The sequence below is a fragment of the Bacillus rossius genome, chromosome 7 (genome assembly GCF_032445375.1).
Source record: "Bacillus rossius redtenbacheri isolate Brsri chromosome 7, Brsri_v3, whole genome shotgun sequence".
NCBI lineage: Eukaryota > Metazoa > Arthropoda > Insecta > Phasmatodea > Bacillidae > Bacillus > Bacillus rossius.
The window spans coordinates 60,432,433-60,456,363 of NC_086335.1; the positions used below are offsets into that span (position 1 = coordinate 60,432,433).

The following is a 23,931-nucleotide window of genomic DNA, read 5'->3' on the forward strand; positions in this document are numbered from 1 at the left end:
TGCTCACCATTAAGAGTTTTCAGATGTTTTTCTTATGCAAAACTATAAAGGTGCTTTTTTCATGCCTGCTTGCATTAATATTGTTATGAGTGGGGAAAACGGGTTGGTAAGGTTAGCCCAGTTTTAATTTTATGCTGTATCTATGTCTATATATATTCCCTTGTCAAAAATTTATTTAAAATAAATGGCCATGAAGCTATATGCATCTGCTTGATTAATTGTCTCTACCTAGACTTAACAACTACGAAAGTGTGTACAGCGGTGGTTCATATCATCTTAAAAATTGCAATTTAGAAAATAGTTGACATTGTATCTTATTTATGCCTCTGAAGTAAAGATTTATTTTGGAGACTTGATAGACAGAATTTTTTTTTTTATTAGTGAACTCTATTATTTTGGGTTACATGTATATTTTTCTATTTTTTCATTTTAGGATAGGATCTTCACAGTTAGTTTTAAATACTGAAAGTGTTTTATGAGCCACTCTGACTGTGATAAATCATTGAAAAGCAACTTGCATGCTACTTCTAAGTAAGAGTAGAATGAATGTAATGTTTGATTGAAGTAAAATGACCCAACCACAGGAGATGGGAAAACTAAGAATTATAATGATAACCAGAATAATAAAGTTCACAACCCTGTAGTTAATTTCCATTTTTTTTTGTTACAACCAAAAAAGATATATTTTTTCAAATGAACTGCAAAAATATTAATTGATTCCATATTCTAGATAACCTTTTTCAGGCGTTATTCTTTTGCATAATGTTATTCAGTACTGTATTAGAATATTATTTTTTACCGGTGAACGTTGCTGTAATAGTTTTTATTTGTTTTCCAGGAACAAGACATTAATGTTTGGCTTCATGTGTCTTGAGCATGGACTGGACTGGTACAAAAGCCTGTTGACCTTGAGTTTGCCTGAGCCGAGGGACCTGAAAATAAACCCTCGCAACTGCATAGGCACTGTGCTGTCCTTGAACGGCCACCGCAAGTATTTCTGCATGTATCACGCCAAGCATCCAGAGTGTATGAAAGTGAAGGGCTCCAAGGTTGGTTTCATGACAAGTGTGCTATTGTGTGTGTTGTGGTGTGGCATAGCTTTGGAGTAAGTTTTTTGAAGTTATGCAATGTACGCCAGTGTAATGTGTTTTTTATGTAGCTACTTAGTTAAGTGAAGGAGATAAACAGTAGGAAATAGAAAGGTAATGATAAAGAAAAGGGGGGGGGAGGAGGGAATATGTGAGAGAAAAGTATAGAAGGGATGTGGTATAATTTCAAATCCAAAACAAATTGAGCTGCTTGCATTCTTTCATGAGGGGTTTGTTGATCTTGAACGACTCCGGTGACACTACTCGTACCACACCCACCTGGAAGGCAGCTCCCAGATCCATGCACCACACGACATCACGGCACAATGGCTTCGTTATTCTACTCTCACCCCTTCCTTCTCCACGACAGTAGGGATGACCTGGCTTTCGGCAGTCTTACTAGCTTACCGTATTTACCCGAATCTAAGACGACCCCCAAACTACAGCCTTTAGTTTTCAGGATAAAAATTTTTTATTGTATTAAACACATGCCAACAAATTAGATATAAAATTGAAAATGTGAATGTTTCAAAGGATTTCAACCACCACTTTTGAAATACTGTTAACAGTTTATGTACAAACAGAAATAAATACCTATATGGCTGGTACTGTAACTGTTGGAAACTGTTATTTAGCTGATGCATGTTTTTGTACAAGAAACTAGTCTATAAGATAGGCGCCATCTTGTGCTATAGAACATTCCAAAAACTTCGGTCGTAACATGTGCAGCCTATAACTACTGCACAACCCAAAAACATTGACCCCAAAATAGGTATGTTTACCTAAATAAAAATCAGTGTATCTGAATCTAAAGTGACCCCTTTGTTTTGAATTATAAATAATGGTAAAAAATATGGTCTTAGATTCGGGTATATACGGTATCTCTCTCATCCTTCCATTCCCACGGGTAAAGAAACTCAAGTTGCAGATAACTACATTCTGCACACTAGAGATGTTAAGTTTTCCAGAAAAGTATTTGTGGGAAAATTTTGAGTTATACATTCACAGAAAGGCACAAATAAATTTGAAATCAACTTTTTTACAAACATAACCAAATACAACTTTTTTTTCTACAACGTAATGGCTTATTTCTTATTTAACATTTTAGAGTTGGGTAAGACCCATGCTACTCTTTTCCAATTGATTGTAACAAAAAAAATTTATTGAAAAAGTACCTATTAATCTGCAGAAAAGAAATTATTGTATAACATATATCAACTATCTTAATTAATATATATGTAGTATCTAATATCTATGTTGGTAATATAAAAAAAATTAATATTTTTCGGTGAAAGATGTTACATTTTTCCAGAAAATTTTCTCACTAGCATCTCTAACTCACATAACATGTTCATAGGTTAAAGTTTGGTTTAAGCTTATTTTTTACACCTGAGGAGATTGTTTGCCCTTCAGCTATGTTATTTTATTCCTCAGATTTCTGTCTTCTGAAACAAATTTTTATCTTCATCAAAAATTCTCAAACCTATTGTGAGAGGCCGTACTGTGTGCACACATGGACATCGCTAAAACATAGTCCATCTGTGGTAAAAAAAAAATGTTTTGATTGTAAAATTTCTTATATTCTTACAATGAGCTACTGAAAATGGAGTTCGCTAGAGAGAAAGAAGTACTGACATCCTGGTGGAACATCAGATCTGGTAATACATATTAACAACTGTTTTTTGTTGAGTAAATATTTAATTTATGCATACCCATGTTCTGGTAGGGGGCGAGGCAGGTACCCCCCAGTGAAGTATTCTTTAAAGTGATTTGTTCATACAAATAAAAAAAAATGATTTTTTTTTTTTAAGTTAATTCTTTAAAATAAGTGATAAATGTGTGCGAGTAGACAGGTGTCATTAATGCTTACTCTACTCATGCTCCGAGAAGCAGAGTGGCACAGATTTGCTTTAGATAACGTGCTATTCTGGAAGGTTAACCAAGATTAGAAGATTAGCAGTACCAAAACCACAATTTTCACTACTCAATTCTAATTTTTTTTGTAGAGAACTTTAAATTCTACTGTTGCACTGTACGTATGCATCTCTCTGTTGCAGCGAATGGTCAAAATGACAAAGCATTTCAGTAATCAACCAAGTAGCAAGAGTGGAGCCTTCATTGGCTTCGACTCCAGTGACTCGGATGATACTGAAACATCGGACGTGGAAATTGGAAACAGGCATTTGGATAAGGTACGTACACTTGCGTACTTGTTAATTCTTTTGGGATAAATTGACAGTTTAAAGAATATTTTTTTTGGGGGGGGGGGGATAAAAACGTTCTTGATACTGACTACCATGGTATAGTACTGTATGTACTAATGTTAATTTCTGGAAGCTTAACTGGGGAAAGGGGGAGAGTGCTGCAGGCAGCTTGACCCAGGGCCGCCATTATACGCCATTTCTGAGGGCCAGTGGATGATGGAAAGGGTGGGTTTCTTGGAGTCGCCGGCCGCTTCTGGGAACTCCTGGGCCACTGTGATGCCGTGTGCACTCGGCGAAAGTGGGGTGGGCTGGGGGTAGCGGCCGGTCGTGTGTTTTGGGACTGCGTGTGACCTTCGTCTGCCCTAGGTTGCCCTGGCAACAGGTGACGTGACCACAGGCAGACGTCACAGGCTATCTCACCCATCTGCCACGAACCCACCCACACACTTGTTTAGGTTTAGGGAGGGAGGGGCTGACTGCTTGATGCCCAAAAACTTTATTTATTTATTTATTTATTATTTTTTTTAAGGCTGCCGTTTCAGACAAGTACAGCAATGTGGTTTTCCAGAGCAACTTGTTGGACGGTCTCCCAAACTGGTTGGACAGACTCTTCGAAGGAACCACGCACCGATTTCACATCAATTACTGGCCAGACTTTTCTCCAAAGTAACATTCATGACAAGTAGTATTTGGATTGAGAGTACCAGCTGTTGTTTTTGGTACACTCGAAATTTTTTGTGTTTGTGACTTGCTTGTGAATTTTGTGGAATGGATTTGTTTTAATACCTACCGTTTGTATGTTCATCTTTTTTTTAATTACATATGCGCCAATTCATGGCATTGCCAGTCTGTAGTTACCAAACTCTCCAAACGTTTTGTTGAATGAAACTTACGTACAGAACTTCTAAGTGCTGGCTTGTACATAAAGATCTTGTTTTAATAGTGAGATTAAAAAGAATATAGATATACTATTTAGTATTACATAGCATATACTATATGAATTTCCAGTATGTCTGCTTTTGTTGATAGCGAACAAATCCTTCATGATCATGTATCTGTTGGTTTATAGATACTGCCATGTCAAATTTTAACATGGAAAAACTTTCATAGTGATTGGTACATTTAGTTCTGAAACCAACACATTCTCTTCTTCCTGATTCTTGGTGTTTTATTTATGACCATTTTAAAACTGGGCAGTCTGTAAGGTAACTTTAAGTTATATGTTTAAAATTTTTCAACATGTTTTAGATTTTTAAGCATACATTTATAAATTCAGCATTCACTGGGAAAGATGGGCAGTTATAATTTTTTTTTTTAATTTTATTTGCATTCTGTATCTAAATTTTTGCCCCTATTCGTGTGTGTATACATATCTATGACAACCTGTGAGTTAATATGTACTTAAATCAGGGATGCAAACAACTGTTTGCCTAATCATCCTGAGTTACATCATTTTTTTAGGCATGTGGCCAAATAATTGAGGTAACTATCGTAAATTTGTTAATCATAAAAAAAAAAAAAATTCAGCAGTATGTACTCTTATGTACACTAAATTTCTGAGTACCATGGAAAAATTGGATTTACTGCATTATAGTTAGATAGCTTAATGGTGCAAAACACCTTTACACTTGGATATTGGGCATTGACATTGTTAACATTATGAATGGCATCAGTTTTAAACAACAAAGTTTTTTAAGCTGGTTTACTTCTCTGTAATGTGTTCTCATTGGAAGATGGTTGTTTTACAAACACAAAAACACACGTAAAGTAGCTGCTTAAAAATAACGCACCTCTGAGATATGAAATAAGGTAACTTCTGCTTCTCAAAATTAATTAAGTTACTCATTAAAAAATTTAGAAAATGAATCATACAGCTAGCTGAATATCATTGGTGCAGCACACAGGTTTGGTTAAATCACTTCAATCACATAGCGAGAATATATTGAACTGGAAAGCTGTCTAACAAAATGTTATTTAAATAAATAATTTTTTTCTAACATTGGAGTTTCCATACAAAGAAATGGATCCACAGCTGTTTGTAATGAAGTAAACAAGTATTATTCAGTTTGGAATTTGACATTATGGTATTGGTAAGAATATAAAGTATAATTTTTTTAAGTGTCGAAAAAGTTATGAGACATCAAAGGTTTTCGAAGGTCAGCTTAAAATTATTACATCCCTGGCTTAAATGTTTGTTTGAGCTAAAAATTTTATAAAAGTCTAATGTATTAATTCAGTAATTTAATCTTGCAGAAAATAGAACAGGTATTTCATCATTATATTTTATATATATATTTTATATATGTATGTGTGTTTTGAAATTACAAAAATATTGCGGAACACTTACTGATACTTATGTAATACCAACTGTTCATCGTGGTAAGTGATTTATATTTATGTACCCTTCTACAATTACATACTGTGAAGATAGTTGAGTATTGTTCCAAATAAAATTAATTTATATGATGGCATGTTTATAATTTTGATCATTTTGGTTCTGTAGCATCAATAAGTATGATTTCTTCAGATAGGTACATCTTTATGTAAATTTCATTCCATAGCAATGTGGTTTGTTTGTACCTACCATCACTATTTTTTTATTGTTTTAAAAGTAGAATTAGCATTGTATAGTATACGGGCTGGAAAAATAATATTTGCATCTTAATAAACGTTCCATCACAGTCTACAGTCAAAATGATGTAAAAATACTGTGCTGCAAATAGATACTTTCTGTCAAATAGAAGGTTCTGAAATATTAACAAATTTGAGATGGTGATAATAGGTTCAGATGCATTCATGCTTGAAAACGAAAGGATTAGGAAATTGCTTTGCTGGAAGATTTTTTTTTTTTAGTTTTAGTGTTTTGAATGAATAGTGAATAAAAGGAACTTTATGTCTTGTTGAGAAGATGAGTAGTGATGAGATAAGACACTCGCGATATCTGCCATGTGTCTTGGTTGAGAAAATATCTGGCTTTGCGGTGGTGTGTATGAGCCCACATCGTGTGTTAAACGTTCTGAAAATGCAGAACAGAAATGCAAAATATTCAAATAATTATTTAATTGCAGTATGATCTGTAGCCTATAATGATACACATGAGAAAAAAGTGTGAAGTCAATTCAACATAGGTCAAAATTAAGTTTTATTGTTATTAATATATTTCCTGTTTTTGACACATTTTTGTAATAAAAATTCCACGTATGCAATTTTTTTTTATCAAAATCTGTTATATTAACTTGTATTTTTTTTTGTATTCAATATGTTTTTGAAAAAAAGGTTTTATTTATTATTTTTTTAAGATAATGAAGCTATTGTAAAAAAAAAATAGGCTCTCTTCATTAGTCATAATTGTATAAAGTTTATTTATTCAAAACTTAGTTTTCGTCAAAGAACTGCCTTTGAAAACTTTTGAAAAAGTATTTATTACTTATAGAAAATGTGTTGACTTTTTGTAAACACTATTGTTTTCAAAATCAGCACTTGATCCCCATTTGACTTTTTTGTTACATGTCACATTTGAAACCGTATTTTATAAGATTAGAGCATAAAATTATGAATGTAAGTTTACTGCATAAATATTGAAGCAGAACTGGGTTTTTGTGAATGTTACTTGGAAGGAATTGTATAGGTGTAATACAGTAAAACTTGTATTGAACATCGTCTAAACTCTAAGCCATAGTTGTGACGGTTAATCAAATATTTACACAGATAAGATATCTCTTAATCCATACATATGTAAATAACGTGATTTCACTGCGGCTTTGGATGAAATTAAAAATAAACTTAGACATAATGTAAAAGTAGGGTCTAAGTCTCTAAGTAATACAATTAATCACAGTATTCTTTATTTTCTGTTGTATTTTGATTCTTGATTTGGTGACATAATGCTTAAAAAGGTTTTAACATACATACTATACCTATTGTAAAGTTTGGTTATATATTTTGGTGTAAAAATGACTTTACTTCAGTTAAGCAATGTGGTATTCAGGTATTTTGAACCAGTAGTTTTATGAAAGAAAAATGTGGAATGTGATTTTTTTTTCTGGTGGACACTTTGTTCTCATATTTGTCATTTCTATTCCGTCTGAGTACTTTTTGTCTTTTACCTTTTCCTGTTTTTTCCTGGGTTTAAAAAAAGCCAATCACTAACTTATTGATTTTCACTTATATAAAAAAAAATCCAGCATTCATAATGTTCAGTGAAAAGACTGTCTATCCTTTAGCATGATATTGTACGAATGTTTTAAATCATTCATAGTGTTACGTACAATTTGTGTACCAATTTTGAAAGCCGGAATTGTTTAGAACTTCTGATGAAACAATGTTAGTTTTTGTATCTTTATTTTTAATTTGTGTACCAGTTTGTGTGATTTAGTGATTAGTATTTATATAGTTATGTGTTTTAGTATTTGCTAGAACTTTTGTGGTTCTAACTACCTGGAGATATTTATAAAATAGTTACACGAGAAATAATTTGTGGAATGTTGGCGTTACAATTCTAGTCACTATGTTTTGATGTATGGTGTATATTTCAAAATAGTTAGTGTGTTCCTATGATTACTGTAGATCTATTTCTGCCTGTATAATGTTGTAGCACATTAGATGAGACTTATACATGCCTATATCGTCGGAGTCTCATACCCACAGATTTTGCTCACAACTTACAGGAAATAAGTTTTGAGGTGGAATGTTTTGGTAACTGGCCTTATTGGGTGCCAAACTGCCAAATTGAATCTCATTCAACTGTTACAGTGCTTACACTTGTTACAAACTTTTCCTACTTGTTATATATGATAAGAATTATAAAAGTAGTAGTATGAGTGTAGTTCAGTGAAAAGTAGAAAGTTAATAGCACTTTATATACACTTTTTTGATAATACAGGATGATTTAGTTGGAAACAGGTAACTTAAAACAATCAAAAATAGGCATTTAAAACATATGCTAAATGAACTGTAGCTAGGATTGTTCTCAGCACCATCTTCTTATACTAAATACATAGTATTTTATGTGGGTTTTAAACATAGTGTTACGAAACATTATCACATTAACATTATACAATACTTTCAAGTCAGAAGAAAATACTGTTACTCGAAAAGCGATTACGGTAGTTTGTAACTATTTTTATGATAGTTAAAAAGTTGAAAGACTGCTCCCAGATCTTAGTCTGTCCTATCCCACATTTTACCATGATTATTATATCTCTTTAGAAGCATGAAAACAAGAAATAGGGTTGAGAAGTTTATTGCTCATTCTTGCACTGCATTTTTGTGGTAAATTGTTCACTGTTGGCACAATATATTCATGTGATGCTTGCTGCAATGGCTTTAGTTATAAAGTTGTATGTTTTTCTCTTTAATGTTTTCCATTGGGCTTGTGTTCAAAAATAGGTCATTATTTACAAATTTATGTCTACTAAAATGGTTTCTTCAAATGTTATTAATTTTCTAGTGCATTAGACGAGAATGTCATTCAAGTTTGAAGAGCTTAAGGTGGACATCAAAGGCTTGAAGGGCTCAGGTGTTTTATACAACACTTAGAAGTCACTCAGTGTTTATTATTTATTAAGAGCCACTCTTTGCACTTACATATGGCAGTTTTGATTTATTGTTTGTGTTTGACATGTAATTTTCGGACAGCGGAAAAGTCTTAAACCTGGTGTTTATTTATTTATTTATTTTATTTTTTTTGCTGCTCCAGCGCTTAAAATAGTTAATGCTCCCAACCAGCATGCGGCAGTTTACCTCGAATAATGGTTCTTACATCACTTTTGCATGGAATCTGCATAGCCAGCTATAATTATGTTGCTTTTGCATCCATTCCTAATACCTGAAGAGAATGGGGAAGAACTGTTGTTTTTACCTGTGTGTCTACACTTAATCTGTTATGCTTTACTTTTTGATGTATTTTTTGCAAAATTTAAAAGCAACTACTTAATAAAATTGAGCTTTCTCCTTTTGTTTATAAAATGCTTGTTGACCATGCTAGGGGGTGGTGGGATAGACAGTTACCACTCCATTTATATCTTCTCTTCCTTGCGTCACTGCAATCCAGTCCTAGAGTTTCATCTGATAAAAATCAGAATAAAACAACTTTTTTTTTGTAGCTTCTCTGTTCTCACATAATTTCTTTTTAAATGCAACCCAAAATATTTTACACTGCATGAGGAGCCAGGTAATGTGTTCTTCTATGACCATTTTTCTACTTTCGTTGCCGAAAAGCTGACCTCGTCTGATGTACCAGAAACTATGTTTTTACATACAGGATCATTTTCATAATTTTTTTTCACAGTAATATAATGTTTATGATACATTTTGATGTTGTTGATAAAAGGCATAATGCAGCTCACAAAATTATTTTGACTAAAACATAAGTCCGTGGAACATGCATTTGCCATGATTGCAAGCATGATTAGAGAGCACAGAATATTTGCTATGAAGTTTTTTAACTTACTAATCAGTTTGAGTGAAAAATTATTCTAACTTTGTTATAAATAGCTTCTCAACTGGGAACTTCGTAAGAGGGTTTTACTGTCACAGGACTTTGCATTGTGTTTGTGGTGGAGTTAAGTTTTCATCAGTGGAAATCGGAAGCGAAGCAGAATTGCTGCATGTTCTGTTGTTCATTTCCCCTCTGGTCATTTGCATTAAAGCTTGTGCAAGCTGCAGCTAAAGATACTACCGACAGTAAATCGCATAACCATCGCTGGTTGCTATCCTATGGCTTCAGTTCTGTGTGAACAGCATACGCAAGTATGTGTACAGTTGGACTTAATCATATCTGGCACTGCTTTTGGACTGCGTGTTAACTTTTAATATGGAATTTACAATAGCTAGTGGTATGTTTCAACTGTATATTGCTACTCTAGGTCAGATATGAGCACAAAAAATTTTGATAGTGGAATTTAATTCATAAATCAATGGTTTTATTAATTGAAACTATGTATTTTTAATGAGAAAACTGTTGTGTTTTTGGGTTATGATTGGAACACATTAAAAGTTGTTCAGATTGTTTTAAAGGTGAGAAACAATGTAATTCACTTTCTGCCAGCTATCTGCAGATAAGTAGTACTAAGTATTATATGTACATTAAAACTAGTCATTCTTTGAATTTTTGTGAAGCACAAATGAGTTTATTAGTGTTAACCTTGTATATCTGGTTTTATGACTTGATTATTTTTAAGTGTTGATGGGAGGGGAAGGGGGACAGTAGCAGAAGGAAAATTGCAGTTTTGAATTCAATTGTTTTTCGGTCATATTTCTAGGCTATTAGGGAAAAGGTAGTATAAGTCACAAAATTGCTTAAATAAGAGATAAGTCAGAGGTCTTCTGGACATGCAGTAAACCATTTTACTTCATAATATTGGGGTTTAATAAAACATAAGTTAAAATTTTGTACTCCCTGTGGGGAAAAAAACTTGTCACTTTTTGCCTGGCTACCTAGAATTTTTTAATGCTAAATATTAAAAATTGGCCTTTTAAAGAGTGCATATTCATAAATTTCCCTAGATTGTAAAAGGATAACTGTTGTTTATTTGTTTACATTTGTAGTAACTTTTCGATGTGAATTATTTCACAGGGGAATCTATTTGTTACAGGCATTACAAAATGTCATCTGTAGCGTTCTATCCCCTCTTCCCCAATTCATATACCATGAGGAGACAGTTGCAGTTCACTTTTTTTTTTAGAGTGAATGTTGTACTTTGTATGGTTTATGTGCTAAACCTTTTTAATTACTTTGTGTGGGAAAAAAATGTGCATATACATGAATTCCTTTCTTTGAAATAGTATATACACTTTCTGTTGATTCGTATATTAAAATGTTTTGATATCCTGAATACTATTTTATTGCTGCATTGGTGTATGTAATTGCTGTGTACTTTAACATGAAGATATTTCATCTAGTAATCTTTTGCATTTATAATAAAGTAAGGGGAGAGGTGTAATATGAAGTGATTTAGAACCCAAAAGTTATGTTTCTCGTACGCTACATACCTACCAAGGCAAGTTTTTAAAAAATGGGAAGGGGGGGGGGGGGGGGGGGGTGGTATTTATGTGCCATTAGCCAATGGTACGAACCATAATCTACAGCTTTTGTCTGAAATAATTTTTTTTATCCGACCTACCATAACCACAAGGGGTTGAATGACCAAAAAAATTCATAACTCCCTTAGTAGGCACACTATAAAAACTGCAAGTCGTTTGTAAATATAATTTTTATCAAACACTTTCTTATAATGCCCGCACATCCCTATAAATTATAAAAGTGTTAAGAGTAGTGATACTGATGCGAGGTTTAGATTCAAGTAATAATTATCGTAAAAAAAAAAACTTCAGCCAAGCATTTACCACCTAACAGAAGATATTTATTGCTTTAAAAGGTTTAGGGTTTCACAATTATGCACATATGCTTAAGGCAAAGTGACATCCTAAGATTACAGTAGCTTGCAAACCTCAACAGAATCACGTAGGAGCCTATGTGGTTAAGTTGAGGTTTGCAAGTGAAATCTACTAATAAGAATATATGACAATTTATGATTGAAAGTTTGCTCCTTTGAAAACAAATTTGCAGATCAACATTTATATCAGCAACTGATACCTGGAGTCAAGGACTATAATTTTCATTAAGTGAATTTATTTCTTTACTGTACATCTATACAGAATAATGAATACACAGGTGGCACATAACCTCACAAAAAAATAATGCAATAATTTATTCTACGGAATACTGCTATTACAATACAGAATTGGTAATTTTTTACACATCACAATTTGCATAACACAGCTATGCAACAAAAAAACAGCTAATGTGTTAATTTACAACCTTAAATGTTTTTGAAAGTGTGGTTACCAGCTCCCTGTACAACATATCAGTCTATTTCCAGAGAAATTAAATAAAATCCAGTCTCTTGCCTATACAAATAATACAAATTCGAACACTGTGCCAACCAAAAATATTATAAAAATGTACATCATTTTGTGTGCAGAATATTTGGAAATTCCCACTTTTTCCTTGCAACTGGTTATACCGCAGAGTGGAAAATGCCAATGGATGTAGAGTCAACATAAAACGCACCAATACTTAATGTTGAAGTTAAAATGCAGGCCAATTGTGGTCAAGCAAATCTCCCCCTATGGGACAGTCTCTTTGTAGTTGATCGTGATTAAGAGTTGAGGGCAAAGTTGGGTAAAAGTAGCCTGTGTTCACTGCATTACTCACTCCTTTTTCTGCGAAACCTCATTCCAAACTAGCATATTTTCACGTTAATTTTTAATTGAGTACCATACCATGCATAACCAGCAGAGAGGAAGGAAAGTAATGCCCAGAACTATTAACTTACAGACAATTTTTTTTTTTTTTTTTTTTTAAAAAGAATTAATGTAATGTGCTGAGTGAAAACTTGCATAAGCTAAACTTTCCTTTATCCATTAACACTTTTTAAATTTTTTTATAGTATACCCAAAACTTGTGCAAACCAATGTAATGATTTAATTTTATTTGAACATTAATATTTCTAAAAGTATTGCCTGCAAACACTTTTCAACAATGTATATATATATACAGTTGTACATAATATATACAGAACGTGTATATCGGATGACAACGGTGATGTACGTAGTTTAAGCCCGCGCCCGGCTCCATGCATCTCCGGAGTGCGATAGTGTCACCTGGTGGATGCAGGGGCGACGGTGATTAAAGCGACTGGCCGCGTGGCAATACTGTGCGGTCGGCCCGGCCTAGATGGCCATGGCTTCGTCCAGGAAGGCCTCCAGCTCCCGAAGGTGCTGCATCTTGCTGCCCGTGGCCGGCGACGCTGCCGTGGGCCGGCCGGTGTAGCTGCAACACACGCCCCTCACAGCTGGAACTACAGTCTGCGCGTATTTGTGAATCATGAGATATTGTAGTTGACAACACAAATGGATTATTTTTTTCTTGTAATTATTAATTACCATAATAGATACAAATGGGACACACAAAAAAGTTTTAATAGAATAAATGTATGAAGCTAAGATTTATTAAGAAATTTATATTCTTTCTGCAATATTATAATTAAAGTATTTTTAAATCTAACAAATATTCTGTGATTATAATTTGAAATTTCTAATAATACTATATTTTTGTTTTCTTTCATGCACGGTCATGTTGGGTTATTTGGTCCACAAGGGCCATGGATCATGTTTTTCATTACAATGTTGTAAAATCCAGGATCTTGTTTATCAGGGATTTTTAGCCCATGTCATCTATGGAATCTGGTTGCATTTTGTTTGTGAGCCATAGCAAAATGTGAGCATGCGATAAACCTCTTTTCTGTCATTCAACGCTATAAACAAAGGCCTTAGTTGGTCCAAAAATATTTTTTTGTTAGGTTTATTTTTTTTTTGAGTTTTAAATGGAAAACTTTTGAAATCAAAACATGTCTATCTTGCGATTTTTGATATTGAAATAGCTCAATTTTAAAATTTTGGGCTATTCTCGATTAAGATGGTGATAAAAAGATAGGGTCTCCCAACATTTTTAACATGTCATGGCATCTTGGCTTTTTTCATTCATATATCGTGGAAATCCTGTAAATGAAGAAGACAATAAAACATACTGACCTATTATAGAAGCATTAACATTGTGATCATTTACAACGGCTTCTCATAGATGTACATGTTCATCACCTCAAAGTTTTTTTTATAAATTCAAGCTGTTCAGATATAATTTTTGCTTCCATATCAACATAATATTGATTAAAAAATCCTCTGAAATATTGTTAACTGTTCATATTGTTTGTTGTTACCATAAGCCTGAAAGCATAAAATTGCATACATGATACTGTCTTAAATTGTGCAGCACCGTTTTGTTGGTGAATGTTGATGCAGTACCCATCATCCTGTGGGAAGAGCAGGGGATACTGTAGTGGGTCATACGAGCTACGTAACTCAGAAACTCTTTGAAGATGACCATCTCTAATATTTAACACAATATCTCTCGGTTCTTTATCTTAATCTACCAAAAGAATAGCTACTTCGTCTACAGTTGGTGCATTATACCTATCATGGTGATCATTGGGAGGTTTTAGATCAGTGTGGATAGTTAGTTTTAGATCGTGCGCTAGTCTGTTTTCAAGATTATATTTGAAGGCAAATGATCAGAGTGAAATTAAGACAAACACTGAAAATTTGAAGTTCTTTCTAATAACGAATTTCTATTATTAAATTGTTTGACTTTTAGCAATATAAGCCACAGTGTTCAATAACTGTCTAAAGCAATTGGTAGTGTTTTGCTGACGTCTCATAATCTGAACCGGCCCAGCCGACGCGCTGGAACTGACCTGACGCTCCTGGTCTTGTTGAGAGTGGTGCTGAAGCGAGGCTGCACGTACGTCCAACTGCCCTGGTTCTTGGGCTCCTCTTGGACCCACACCAGGGCAGCATTGGGGTACTTCGCACACTCTTTCTTCACCAGATCATAGGGGAACGGAGATATCTACAGGCATACAATTAAACACAATGTGACTTGATGAATTTTAAATGAAATAATAAAACAATTACTATCTTTATTCACTAGAGTTGTGTAAATATACCAAAATTCACCCAGTATTAATTTATGACACTAATAAATTATCTAAATACATAAAAGTAAAAAAAAAATTAGGTTTAACTCATTACAACATTAATTTCTGTCACACCTAAGCCAGTTGAGGTAGTCAAAAGTGGCCTAAATAATGCAGTCAGAGATAGAGTGTGTGCTCTTCTGACAGCGGAAGATCGGAAGGGTTAGGGATTAACAGCGGAAAAATTATAAAACAGCCTCACAGCAGGGCATATGGTGATATGCCAATAAAATGAAAACTGTTAGAAATACTAAACATTTACTACAGATAATTTGTTCATAAATTTGCAACAAGTTTTAACCTGTGCATTTTTTTTCTAGGATGGATGCACTGTTATTGAAATACTATTAACGAGAAAGTTGTGAAAACTTATTAGCTTGGTTTGGACCCAGCAAGATTACTATAAAATAATAACAAAATAAATAAAATATTGACAATAATTCAAACAGTTTCTATTTTTAGTGCTTTTCTTTGTAACTACGGCAAGAAATATTTTATTACTTGAAACAGCACATAAAAAGTGTTAATATTACTTACGTATTTTACTTTTAAAGTAAGAATCGAGAGCCAATTTTTAAGAACTGATACCGAACCAAGAACTGGGAAAAAAACAGGAACCGACCAATCACAAATTTTTACAACCCTATTTATCACATCGAGTTGGCCATCCTGTGTTGAAAATACTCGTAGGTTGTAGGAAGACTGATGAAGCTTCCTAAATGTCATTACTATATTTCTTTTCAATATCTGTTCCGAATCAATTTTTACCATCAATATCAAACCAAGTTACTCAACAAAACCACCTACATGTTCATATGTTAAATTACAATAGATTTATGGCAAGTATTTATACATTAAGTTTCAGTACATACACTAATTCTATACAAAAGGAAATTGAAATACGCTCAGTCAAAACAGTGACATGTTATCAAAGGAGGTTAGTACTCAAATTGCAAATAAAGTACTATCAACTAAGTACCTGCTCCATTCTTGATACTGCTATCTGATCTTCAAGCTGCTTTTCTTTGCGGGCTTTCTTTACATCATAATACACTTTGCCAGAGCAGAAGATCAACTTCTTGACACCATCAGGATTTTGGGTAGCACTGCCAGTATCAGGAATCACTCTGTGGAAAAAAATTTAATTAAATTTTGTACATATATTTGAAGAAGATTATACATACTTGGTTTTATTTTTTGTCATTAAGTGGTGTTAAAGTTCAAAATAGTGTTATTTATTTTCTTGCTAAAACATTATACAAATTCAACCAAACTGGGGGATAAAAATTTTTGTTAAATTTAATTTAGTTTGATGAATTAATATAATTATATTTTAGCAAAAAAAGGAAACTATTAAAATGTTTATAATAAGTACCTGTTAATGCATTTTTCCATCATAAAACCATTTACAGAAGTATAATAAAGGTATAAGATCTATCAAAAATTATAAAAATGTAATTTAACTGCAATCAATGTATTATCCTCACAACATTTGATGACCACTCCTACCAAATAAGAAACTATTTCAAAAGAATACACTATATTATTTTTAAGGAAGTTATTATTATCACTTTTGCTATCTTAAAAACCATACTTTCTTTATCTATTCACCAAAAAATCAAATATTTGAACTTACGTAGTTTCACACTTTCAAGTAAAGAAAACAATTGAGGAAGTATTGCAATGACTAAACAATTATTATTAAAATGATAACAATGCACTCACCGTAAAAACTCAGTATCTTCAAGCATTTCATCAAATCCCGACCGTGCCTCTGGGTGTCTCAGTAACGATTTAGGCGTCATCAGAATCAAAGGTTTGCGGAAAGGAAGAGCGATTTGTCGCCTTAAAATATGGTAGTAATTGGCTGGCGTTGAGCAGTTGGCTACCTGGGAGAAGAAACATGGCAATGCACTGAACTTGCTTCTTTAATGTCTATGGTTAAGCAAAAATAAAACTTTTATCAGTATGATGATTGGGGGAGGATGGGTAGAGTAAGCCTGTGCATATTAGAATTTTTGAATATGAATAATAAACTACATATTTGTAATATGGATTCAACCTGGAATACTAACACTATGAAATAAACTAATATTTGTTTCCTAACAAATATTTCACGTACCATACCTCATGAGTTCGTCACATATCAACATTCACTGTTGAGGTTAAGTCACTTCTGCGATATGCGTGGGTTATTTTTTTTTTCAACCTCCGATCGGCTGTAATAAAAAAACGGGAATGAATTGGGAAATTATTTTAATGTCAAAAGAAACGTACATCTTTACTCTATTTTTCCACATAATCACCGTGCAGATTGAAGCATTTGTCGTACCGATGCACCAGCTTTCCAATACCCTCTGCATAAAATGATGCCTCCTGCCTATTCAGCCACGTTTTAACAGTGCCCTGCAGTGTGATTACAGTTTCATTTCTCCATGGCATGCCCATTAATCGATACCCTAATCGCTCGTACACGAATCGACACGTCTCGTAGTGTTTACTCCCTTCCACCAACCATGTGGAGCGGCCAACTCACACCTCAGTTGAAGCTTGGTTATGGGAATGTCAACATGGCTGCAACGATAAACTGTACGGCGAAATGCGAGCTGCGTGGAGTCATCCGTTTCTTACAGGCAGAAGGGCACACTGCAGAGCACTGTTAAAACGTGGCTGAATAGGCAGGAGGCATCATTTTATGCAGAGGGTATTGGAAAGATGGTGCATCGGTACGACAAATGCCTCAATCTGCACGGTGATTATGTGGAAAAATAGAGTAAAGATGTACGATTCTTTTGACATTAAAATAATTTCCCAATTCATTCCCGTTTTTTTATTACAGCCGATCGGAGGTTGAAAAATAAATAACCCTCGTAATTATCCTATTATGATGTTTTGATAGGACTTCATTATCAATAACATGAACAATTCGGGACTGCAAGTACATATGCATAATGTACTCTGTTGGCTACGAGTCTCGTTACTATGCCTGTGAGAATAACAGTTTTTTAGTTTGAATCTAATACGAATACCAAATTATTTGTGAATATAAATTTAAAATTTAAATAGTAAGAATGATAATAAAAATTTCACCATACAGCCATGAACCAAAAGTTAATTTTGATATCTCTTCCCTTTAAACTTTAATGTATTATGCATGAAAATTTTCTGGTACCTTGTGATATGTGAAAACGGGGTTCTACTGTATTAATTTTTAACTGATTTCAAAAAAGGAAGAGGTTATCAATTCGTCTCTATTTTTTATTTTATTTTAAATAAATACTTAAACTAAGCATTTGTGAATTGAAATTTACACTGTACCTAGAAGACAAAAGGTAATGCAGGTGAATTTTGATGCAATTTGGTGCTATCCAGTGTATCGGCTTTCATTTTGGTGTTATCATTTTGGTGTTATCGCTATTCACCATATAACCTCGCCTCTATGGATTGGGCTTATCAGCCTGTTATTACACCAGGTACTCAGGTAAAGCACCAGAGAATGTGTCGAGATGGTGGAATGGGCTGTCAAGAGAGAGCAACTCACAATCCAGTTGATGTCATGGAGCTGCCTGACAGCAAACTCTTCACTCTCTGGGGGGAAGTAGTCGGGATCATCGGCCGACATCTGCAGAAACCTCTCCAGTCTGGCGCTGGAGTGTTCTGGACCCTGAAACACGTAACTCAGCAATAAACAATCTGCTTAAGCTGTTAAACTTATTTACACTTTTTTTTTAACAATACAGAAATGAAATCATCAGTTAGGTTTAATATTTCACCGTCTTCATAAACAAGTGGCATTTATAGTTATAAAAAAAAGATAACACATATCTACAATTTTAAAAATAAAACAGAGCTAAAAATTAAACTATAAATTTTGTCTCAAGCTATTAATAATCAGACACTGCTAAAAAAAGTATATTCTTACAAACTTTGAAGTTAAGACATCTAAAGACTAAAAAAGATTTTAAAAGTTATAATTTTGCTTCTATGTTTCATAGATTTTAGGAAAGCCAAAAGTTTTTTGAGATTTATGAATGATCTTCTAAAAATCAAAAATTTTATGACAAATGCTACAAACAAGCATTTAATTCAAACCCGTATACCACATATGCTCTAATGTTCTAGTGTGCAGCGTTTCAAAAGAAACCACACAATTTGAAAACTGCTCAAGATACCCGAGTGGAATCTTTACGAAAAGAATTCAAGAATACGCAGACAACGGATAAGGCTAGTTCTGTTTCCGGATTTTGTTTCAGGACTGTATTCTTAGGAGAGAGAAAAGGGATAAAACTTATGTTTTCAGAATAATTTTTAGACACAAGACTCCCGGTACCGGTACAGATTATTTTACGCACTCAAAGCGACTAGCGTTACATCTTTATCTTTATTTCTCTGCCATATAATGTTACGGTTACTGCTCGAATTTCATACACGATGCGTTTGGACTTGTAAATATTGTGCGTTAATTTAGTGTATAGTGTTGAAAAACTTGGTGCTGCTGGCAAGCAGCGCGGGAAGTTCAAAATCCAAACGTTTCTAAGTTGGCTGCCTGCCAAGGTGGGTAGCCCTGCAGCCTCCGGCAACGAAGCAACAGTTGTTGTTGAACCATCGTGGCGGTAAGTTGTGCTATCGTGTACGCTTGCTGCCAATCGAGTTGTTCGCGAGTGAATCGTTATTGATTGTTTCGCTTTACATGGATTTGACAGTCTCTCACGTCTCCAGACAAAACAACGATGAGGGAGCCTTGAAGCTCAAGAGGTTCTAGCACCGCACCACCTCAGGCGGTGGGCAACAGGGGGGTGGGAATGCCGTACCATGCCCTCCATGCCGTGGGGCAGCAGCATCACCAGGCCCGACTGCCGCACCCACTTGGCCTGTCCGGAGGATATGAACTGGTCGATGATGCACTGGGCAGTGTTGTTGAAGTCGCCGAACTGGGCCTCCCAGCAGACCAGCGCGTTGGGGTTGGTCATGGAGTAGCCCAGCTCGAAGCCTGTCCGCACACACACACGTCGTGTGGTCACTGTTAACTCTCGACCCACAACCAATATGCCACATCTCTACGCATGCATCAAAGTTAAATCTATACCTTCCAAGTGCCTGCCAAACAGTCGCGAGACAAACTTATTTTCTTCTGTGGCTTCTCGGAGGTTTTATTATTTATTTTATTTTTTTTTTTAGTAAATTCCACCATTTCAATGTGTAGGTCTATGCCAAACATTTCAAGCATGGCTTAATATTGTAATATTCATCATGCCAAAATCATTTATACATATGTGTGGCCTTTAATAAACACAATACATACCTTCATAACAGCTGGTGATGTAAAATATTAGCACAAAAAAAAAGTTTGGCATCACTGCTTAGAAGGAATAACTCACTTACACACATACGTAGGTGATTATAAAAAAAAAAAAAAGGAAAAGAAGCAGGATGTGAATCTCTTGTACGTTTTCAAGTACACCTGATCCAAATTAATTGTGATCCAAAACCTTTTCAGGTTACCATATTTTCGGATCAGCACAATAATTTCCATTTTACAACATCGTTTAGTAAAATACATATCTATAAATATTATTACACTATAACAACACAGCCCATCTATAACACTTTTAAAAACACCACAAATCAGTGAACATGTTGATAATTTGGTTGTGAAATTAGAAAAGAAAAAAAATATTTTTAATACAAAATATCCAAGTTTTTTAAAATACTTTTCACCCTAAACTCATTCGGATTAGCAGGGTTCAGATTATGGGATCCCACTGTACTTGAAAAATAAGGATTTGAATATACCTCTACAAAACTTCTTTAAGAAAAAAAATTCAAGACACAATAAATACAGTAAATCCTTCTTAAGAAAAAGACCTGCTTAATAAATTTAATATACATGCAATTAAACAGATTTTGGACGTGGTTACACGGGAGTCTGAACTACTTCAGGTGAACATGTTCAGCTGTTGAGTGCGGTTACACACAGTCTGAACATGTTTCGTTCGAGGCCATTTCCCATTTAACTTAAACAGGTTGGCAAAGTAGTTCAGATTGACATATATTCTACATTAGCCTCTAATTGGCTGTTTAGAATATAAACAGTCCTTTGCAGAAATTCAAGATGTTGCAGAAATTCAAGATGGAAAGTGTTCCTGGCACAAGTTAGAGTAATATTTTACCGAATGCAACCAAAAAAAAAATCAATAGGTTATTATATATACTTTTTTTAAATTGATCCTGGCCTTAATTATCTTAAAACTGAGATAGGTAATCTCGCTCAAAAAATAATAAAAATAAGTTTAAAAAATTTTACTGTGCATGTTGTTTGAATTCCCGATTTGTAAAAAAATATTGAGCAACATGAAAACACATTCCATTTCTGCTGATAATACTGTACAAACAAGTGAGAAAATCCCGCGTTTTCTAGATACAAAATAGAGAAGATCAACAACACAGTCATTCGTTGACAGTAGACAGTCGGTTTTATAGTTGAACACACTTTACCTGCTAATATAATAAGTTTAAATTTGCAAGTAGGTACGTTGAGAAACTTCCTAACGGGGTTCAATAAGAGCCACTATCGCAGACTCACCCAGCACACCGAACTCGGACAGCGAGCTGTTGCAGACGATGTACGGTCCCTGGTCCGGGTACAAGTGGCACAGAGGGCGATACGTGGCCTTGTCAACCTTCTGGTGGTGCAGCACGTGGTGGCGGTGGCTGTGGACAGGCAAGCCATCGCACATCAGCTCGATCGCAGGAGCCAAGCTCGGAGCCTCTCCCCCCAGACCTGTTACGTCTCCTTGCGACGACAAACTAGAGCTAATGTAGCAGCGGTCTGCCACCGACTAAGTGGTAATCATCAGCAGTGGCGTAGCCAGGATTTGTGTATGGGGGCTGTTAAGAAGCATGCGCCCCCCCCCCCCACCCCCCCCCCCCCCCTGTATTAAAGCAGGGGGCCCGGTGGTCCTCCCCTGGGAAAATTTTGATTTTAAGGTGTAAAATAGTGCTATTTTAGCAGTTTTCGGTTCTTAAATTTAAATATTGTAATGGTAAAATTTTTATTAATTTTAATATGAAATTTGTTTGAGTGATGAATAAGAAATTAATTAAAGATTTTGTGCTAGGGAAGGGGGATGGTTAGAACCCCTAAAAACCCCCCTCCCCCCTGGCTATGCAGTAGGGATAAAATTACATATATGGTGAATTGCTATGAAGCCAAAATTAAATTGAAAAGCATGTGAATGCTCCATATACCCACGGTGACAACTCAATTTGGGATACAAAATTCCAAGGTTTTTCCAGGTTTTGCAATAAGGAGTAAAAAAAAAACTTTTTTTTTAATTTTGTAATATATGATGTTACAAAGGCACAAGCACCCGTAACTGAGGTACACTGCCATTATGTAATTGGCCAATAAAACTGCACGAGTGATAACAAGAGGGCGTGCTACGTTTTTTTTTTCCAGCTACTGAAAATACAGTGGAGCTGAAACGATGCAGATCACAGCTTCAAAATCGCAGCTGAAATATACAAGTATTTTTTTCTTCATAATGTAATGTGTAACTGCACTTTTAAACATCCCACCAAAGCTTAAACCACGCAATATCCAAGGTGTTCGAGAAGTTTAAATTATACATATAAAGTACATATTTTAATGATACAGTATTTAAATTCTCAACTTTTTGTGGGACAATCTCTGACCAGCCAAAAATTGCATTGCATGAAACTATTTTTGAAGTTTACTTATTTAGGCATTTTATGAAAAAATGATGAGTAAAAAAAAAAAAGCTACATACAAATAAAATATACATGTTTTAAATCTATACTAAAATGATTGATATTGAACACTGGTCCAAATAAATTTAAAACATTTATTTTGTGTGAATATTAGTGACAGAAATCATGTTTATGAACTTTTTCAAGTGTATTTTACGCAAGTGAGGATATGTTCCCGTACGTATAATATATTTGCATTACAAATTATTACAATATATATTCAAATTTATCTAGATCAATTTACTTGATTAAATAATTAATTTTATACGCATGTTTAAATTAATTTTTAATACTTATTATTTAAATTTTTTTATTTGTTTAAATTTATACATTACCAAACACATTTATAATATCACTCCAGTCCTTTTATTATTTTATTTCTATAAATGATTTAAGTTCAAAATTCAGTTAGTTTTTTTTTTAAGTATAGCTTGTAACACGCTGCAACCAGCCCACCTGAAGGTCCCCCTCTCCACGTCCTGCCCGCTGAGCCGCACGTGGATGCCCTCCTTCAGCAGCGAGCCGAAGGCCATCGCCTCGCCGAGGGCCCAGTCCACCTCGCGGGCCTCCACCATCTCCATGCGCGCCTTCAGGATGCGCTCCAGACCTGCGAGCAAGCACCGCCGGTACTCCGCCTCTCGTCTCCGCGGGCGGGCGGGCGGTAGCACGGCACCGACCACGACACTCTTGTCGTTTTATTTTTTTAGGTGGATTCCGGCTGTTGACCTTAGCCGCCATGTCATGTTATTTCACACAGTGTTTATCGTTACTGTCCGTTTTCATCTCACAAAAGCGATTCCCCTTTTCTAGCGGGTTACATTTCACATTTCATATAACCTCTAAAATTAGTAAAACCCCGTTCATTGGAAGGTATTAATAAATTTAAACTTATAACTAGGTAAAAAATAATTATTAAAAGGGTAAAATTGTACAAATTCATAGGTCAAGTGATAATTTTTTTTTTAAACTTATTAGAAAATTTTCTTAAGAGGGTTACACTGGATGATCTGGTATAATCACTAATCTGGCACATCTGTGATCCAAAAAGTGCCGGAAGAAAGACCTTTTACTGAGCTCACACAGCACAGGACACCATCACGACAAGCGATTCAGTGCGAACACTCATTCCCAAAGTGTCTCGGCTGTGGCAGCTGACACATAATAACGCTCGTGAGGCAAGGGTCATGGGTTTGAAACCAACACCCTGGCACAACTCAAAATCATGATCGCCGAGTCGTTAGCCAAGTGGTTCGGAACATGCTACAATCCTAG

At 34.7% G+C, this 23,931-nt stretch overlaps 2 protein-coding genes across 5 annotated transcripts in view; one reads left to right on the forward strand and one right to left on the reverse strand.

The window, feature by feature from the left end:
- The window catches only part of LOC134534149 (dnaJ homolog subfamily C member 16), a 28,905-nt gene extending 17,778 nt beyond the window's left edge, over positions 1–11,127 (forward strand). The window contains exons 11-13 of one of the 2 annotated variants that reach the window (XM_063372266.1): positions 839–1,049; positions 3,146–3,280; positions 3,822–11,127. In XM_063372266.1, the coding sequence (XP_063228336.1) occupies positions 839–1,049; positions 3,146–3,280; positions 3,822–3,962 (487 nt within the window). In that variant the 3' untranslated portion in view covers positions 3,963–11,127. The remainder of the gene's footprint in view (positions 1–838; positions 1,050–3,145; positions 3,281–3,821) is intronic. The other variant, XM_063372267.1, reaches the window with a different exon arrangement.
- A 506-nt stretch (positions 11,128–11,633) lies between these two features.
- Positions 11,634–23,931, reverse strand: part of LOC134534148 (2-oxoglutarate dehydrogenase complex component E1) — a 41,103-nt gene continuing 28,805 nt past the window's right edge. For all 3 annotated transcript variants that reach the window (XM_063372265.1, XM_063372264.1, XM_063372262.1), the window contains 8 exons: positions 23,116–23,266; positions 21,473–21,600; positions 19,701–19,879; positions 18,431–18,553; positions 16,615–16,778; positions 15,869–16,016; positions 14,608–14,762; positions 11,634–13,127 (listed from right to left, as the gene is read on the reverse strand). In XM_063372265.1, the coding sequence (XP_063228335.1) occupies positions 13,028–13,127; positions 14,608–14,762; positions 15,869–16,016; positions 16,615–16,778; positions 18,431–18,553; positions 19,701–19,879; positions 21,473–21,600; positions 23,116–23,266 (1,148 nt within the window). In that variant the 3' untranslated portion in view covers positions 11,634–13,027. The remainder of the gene's footprint in view (positions 13,128–14,607; positions 14,763–15,868; positions 16,017–16,614; positions 16,779–18,430; positions 18,554–19,700; positions 19,880–21,472; positions 21,601–23,115; positions 23,267–23,931) is intronic.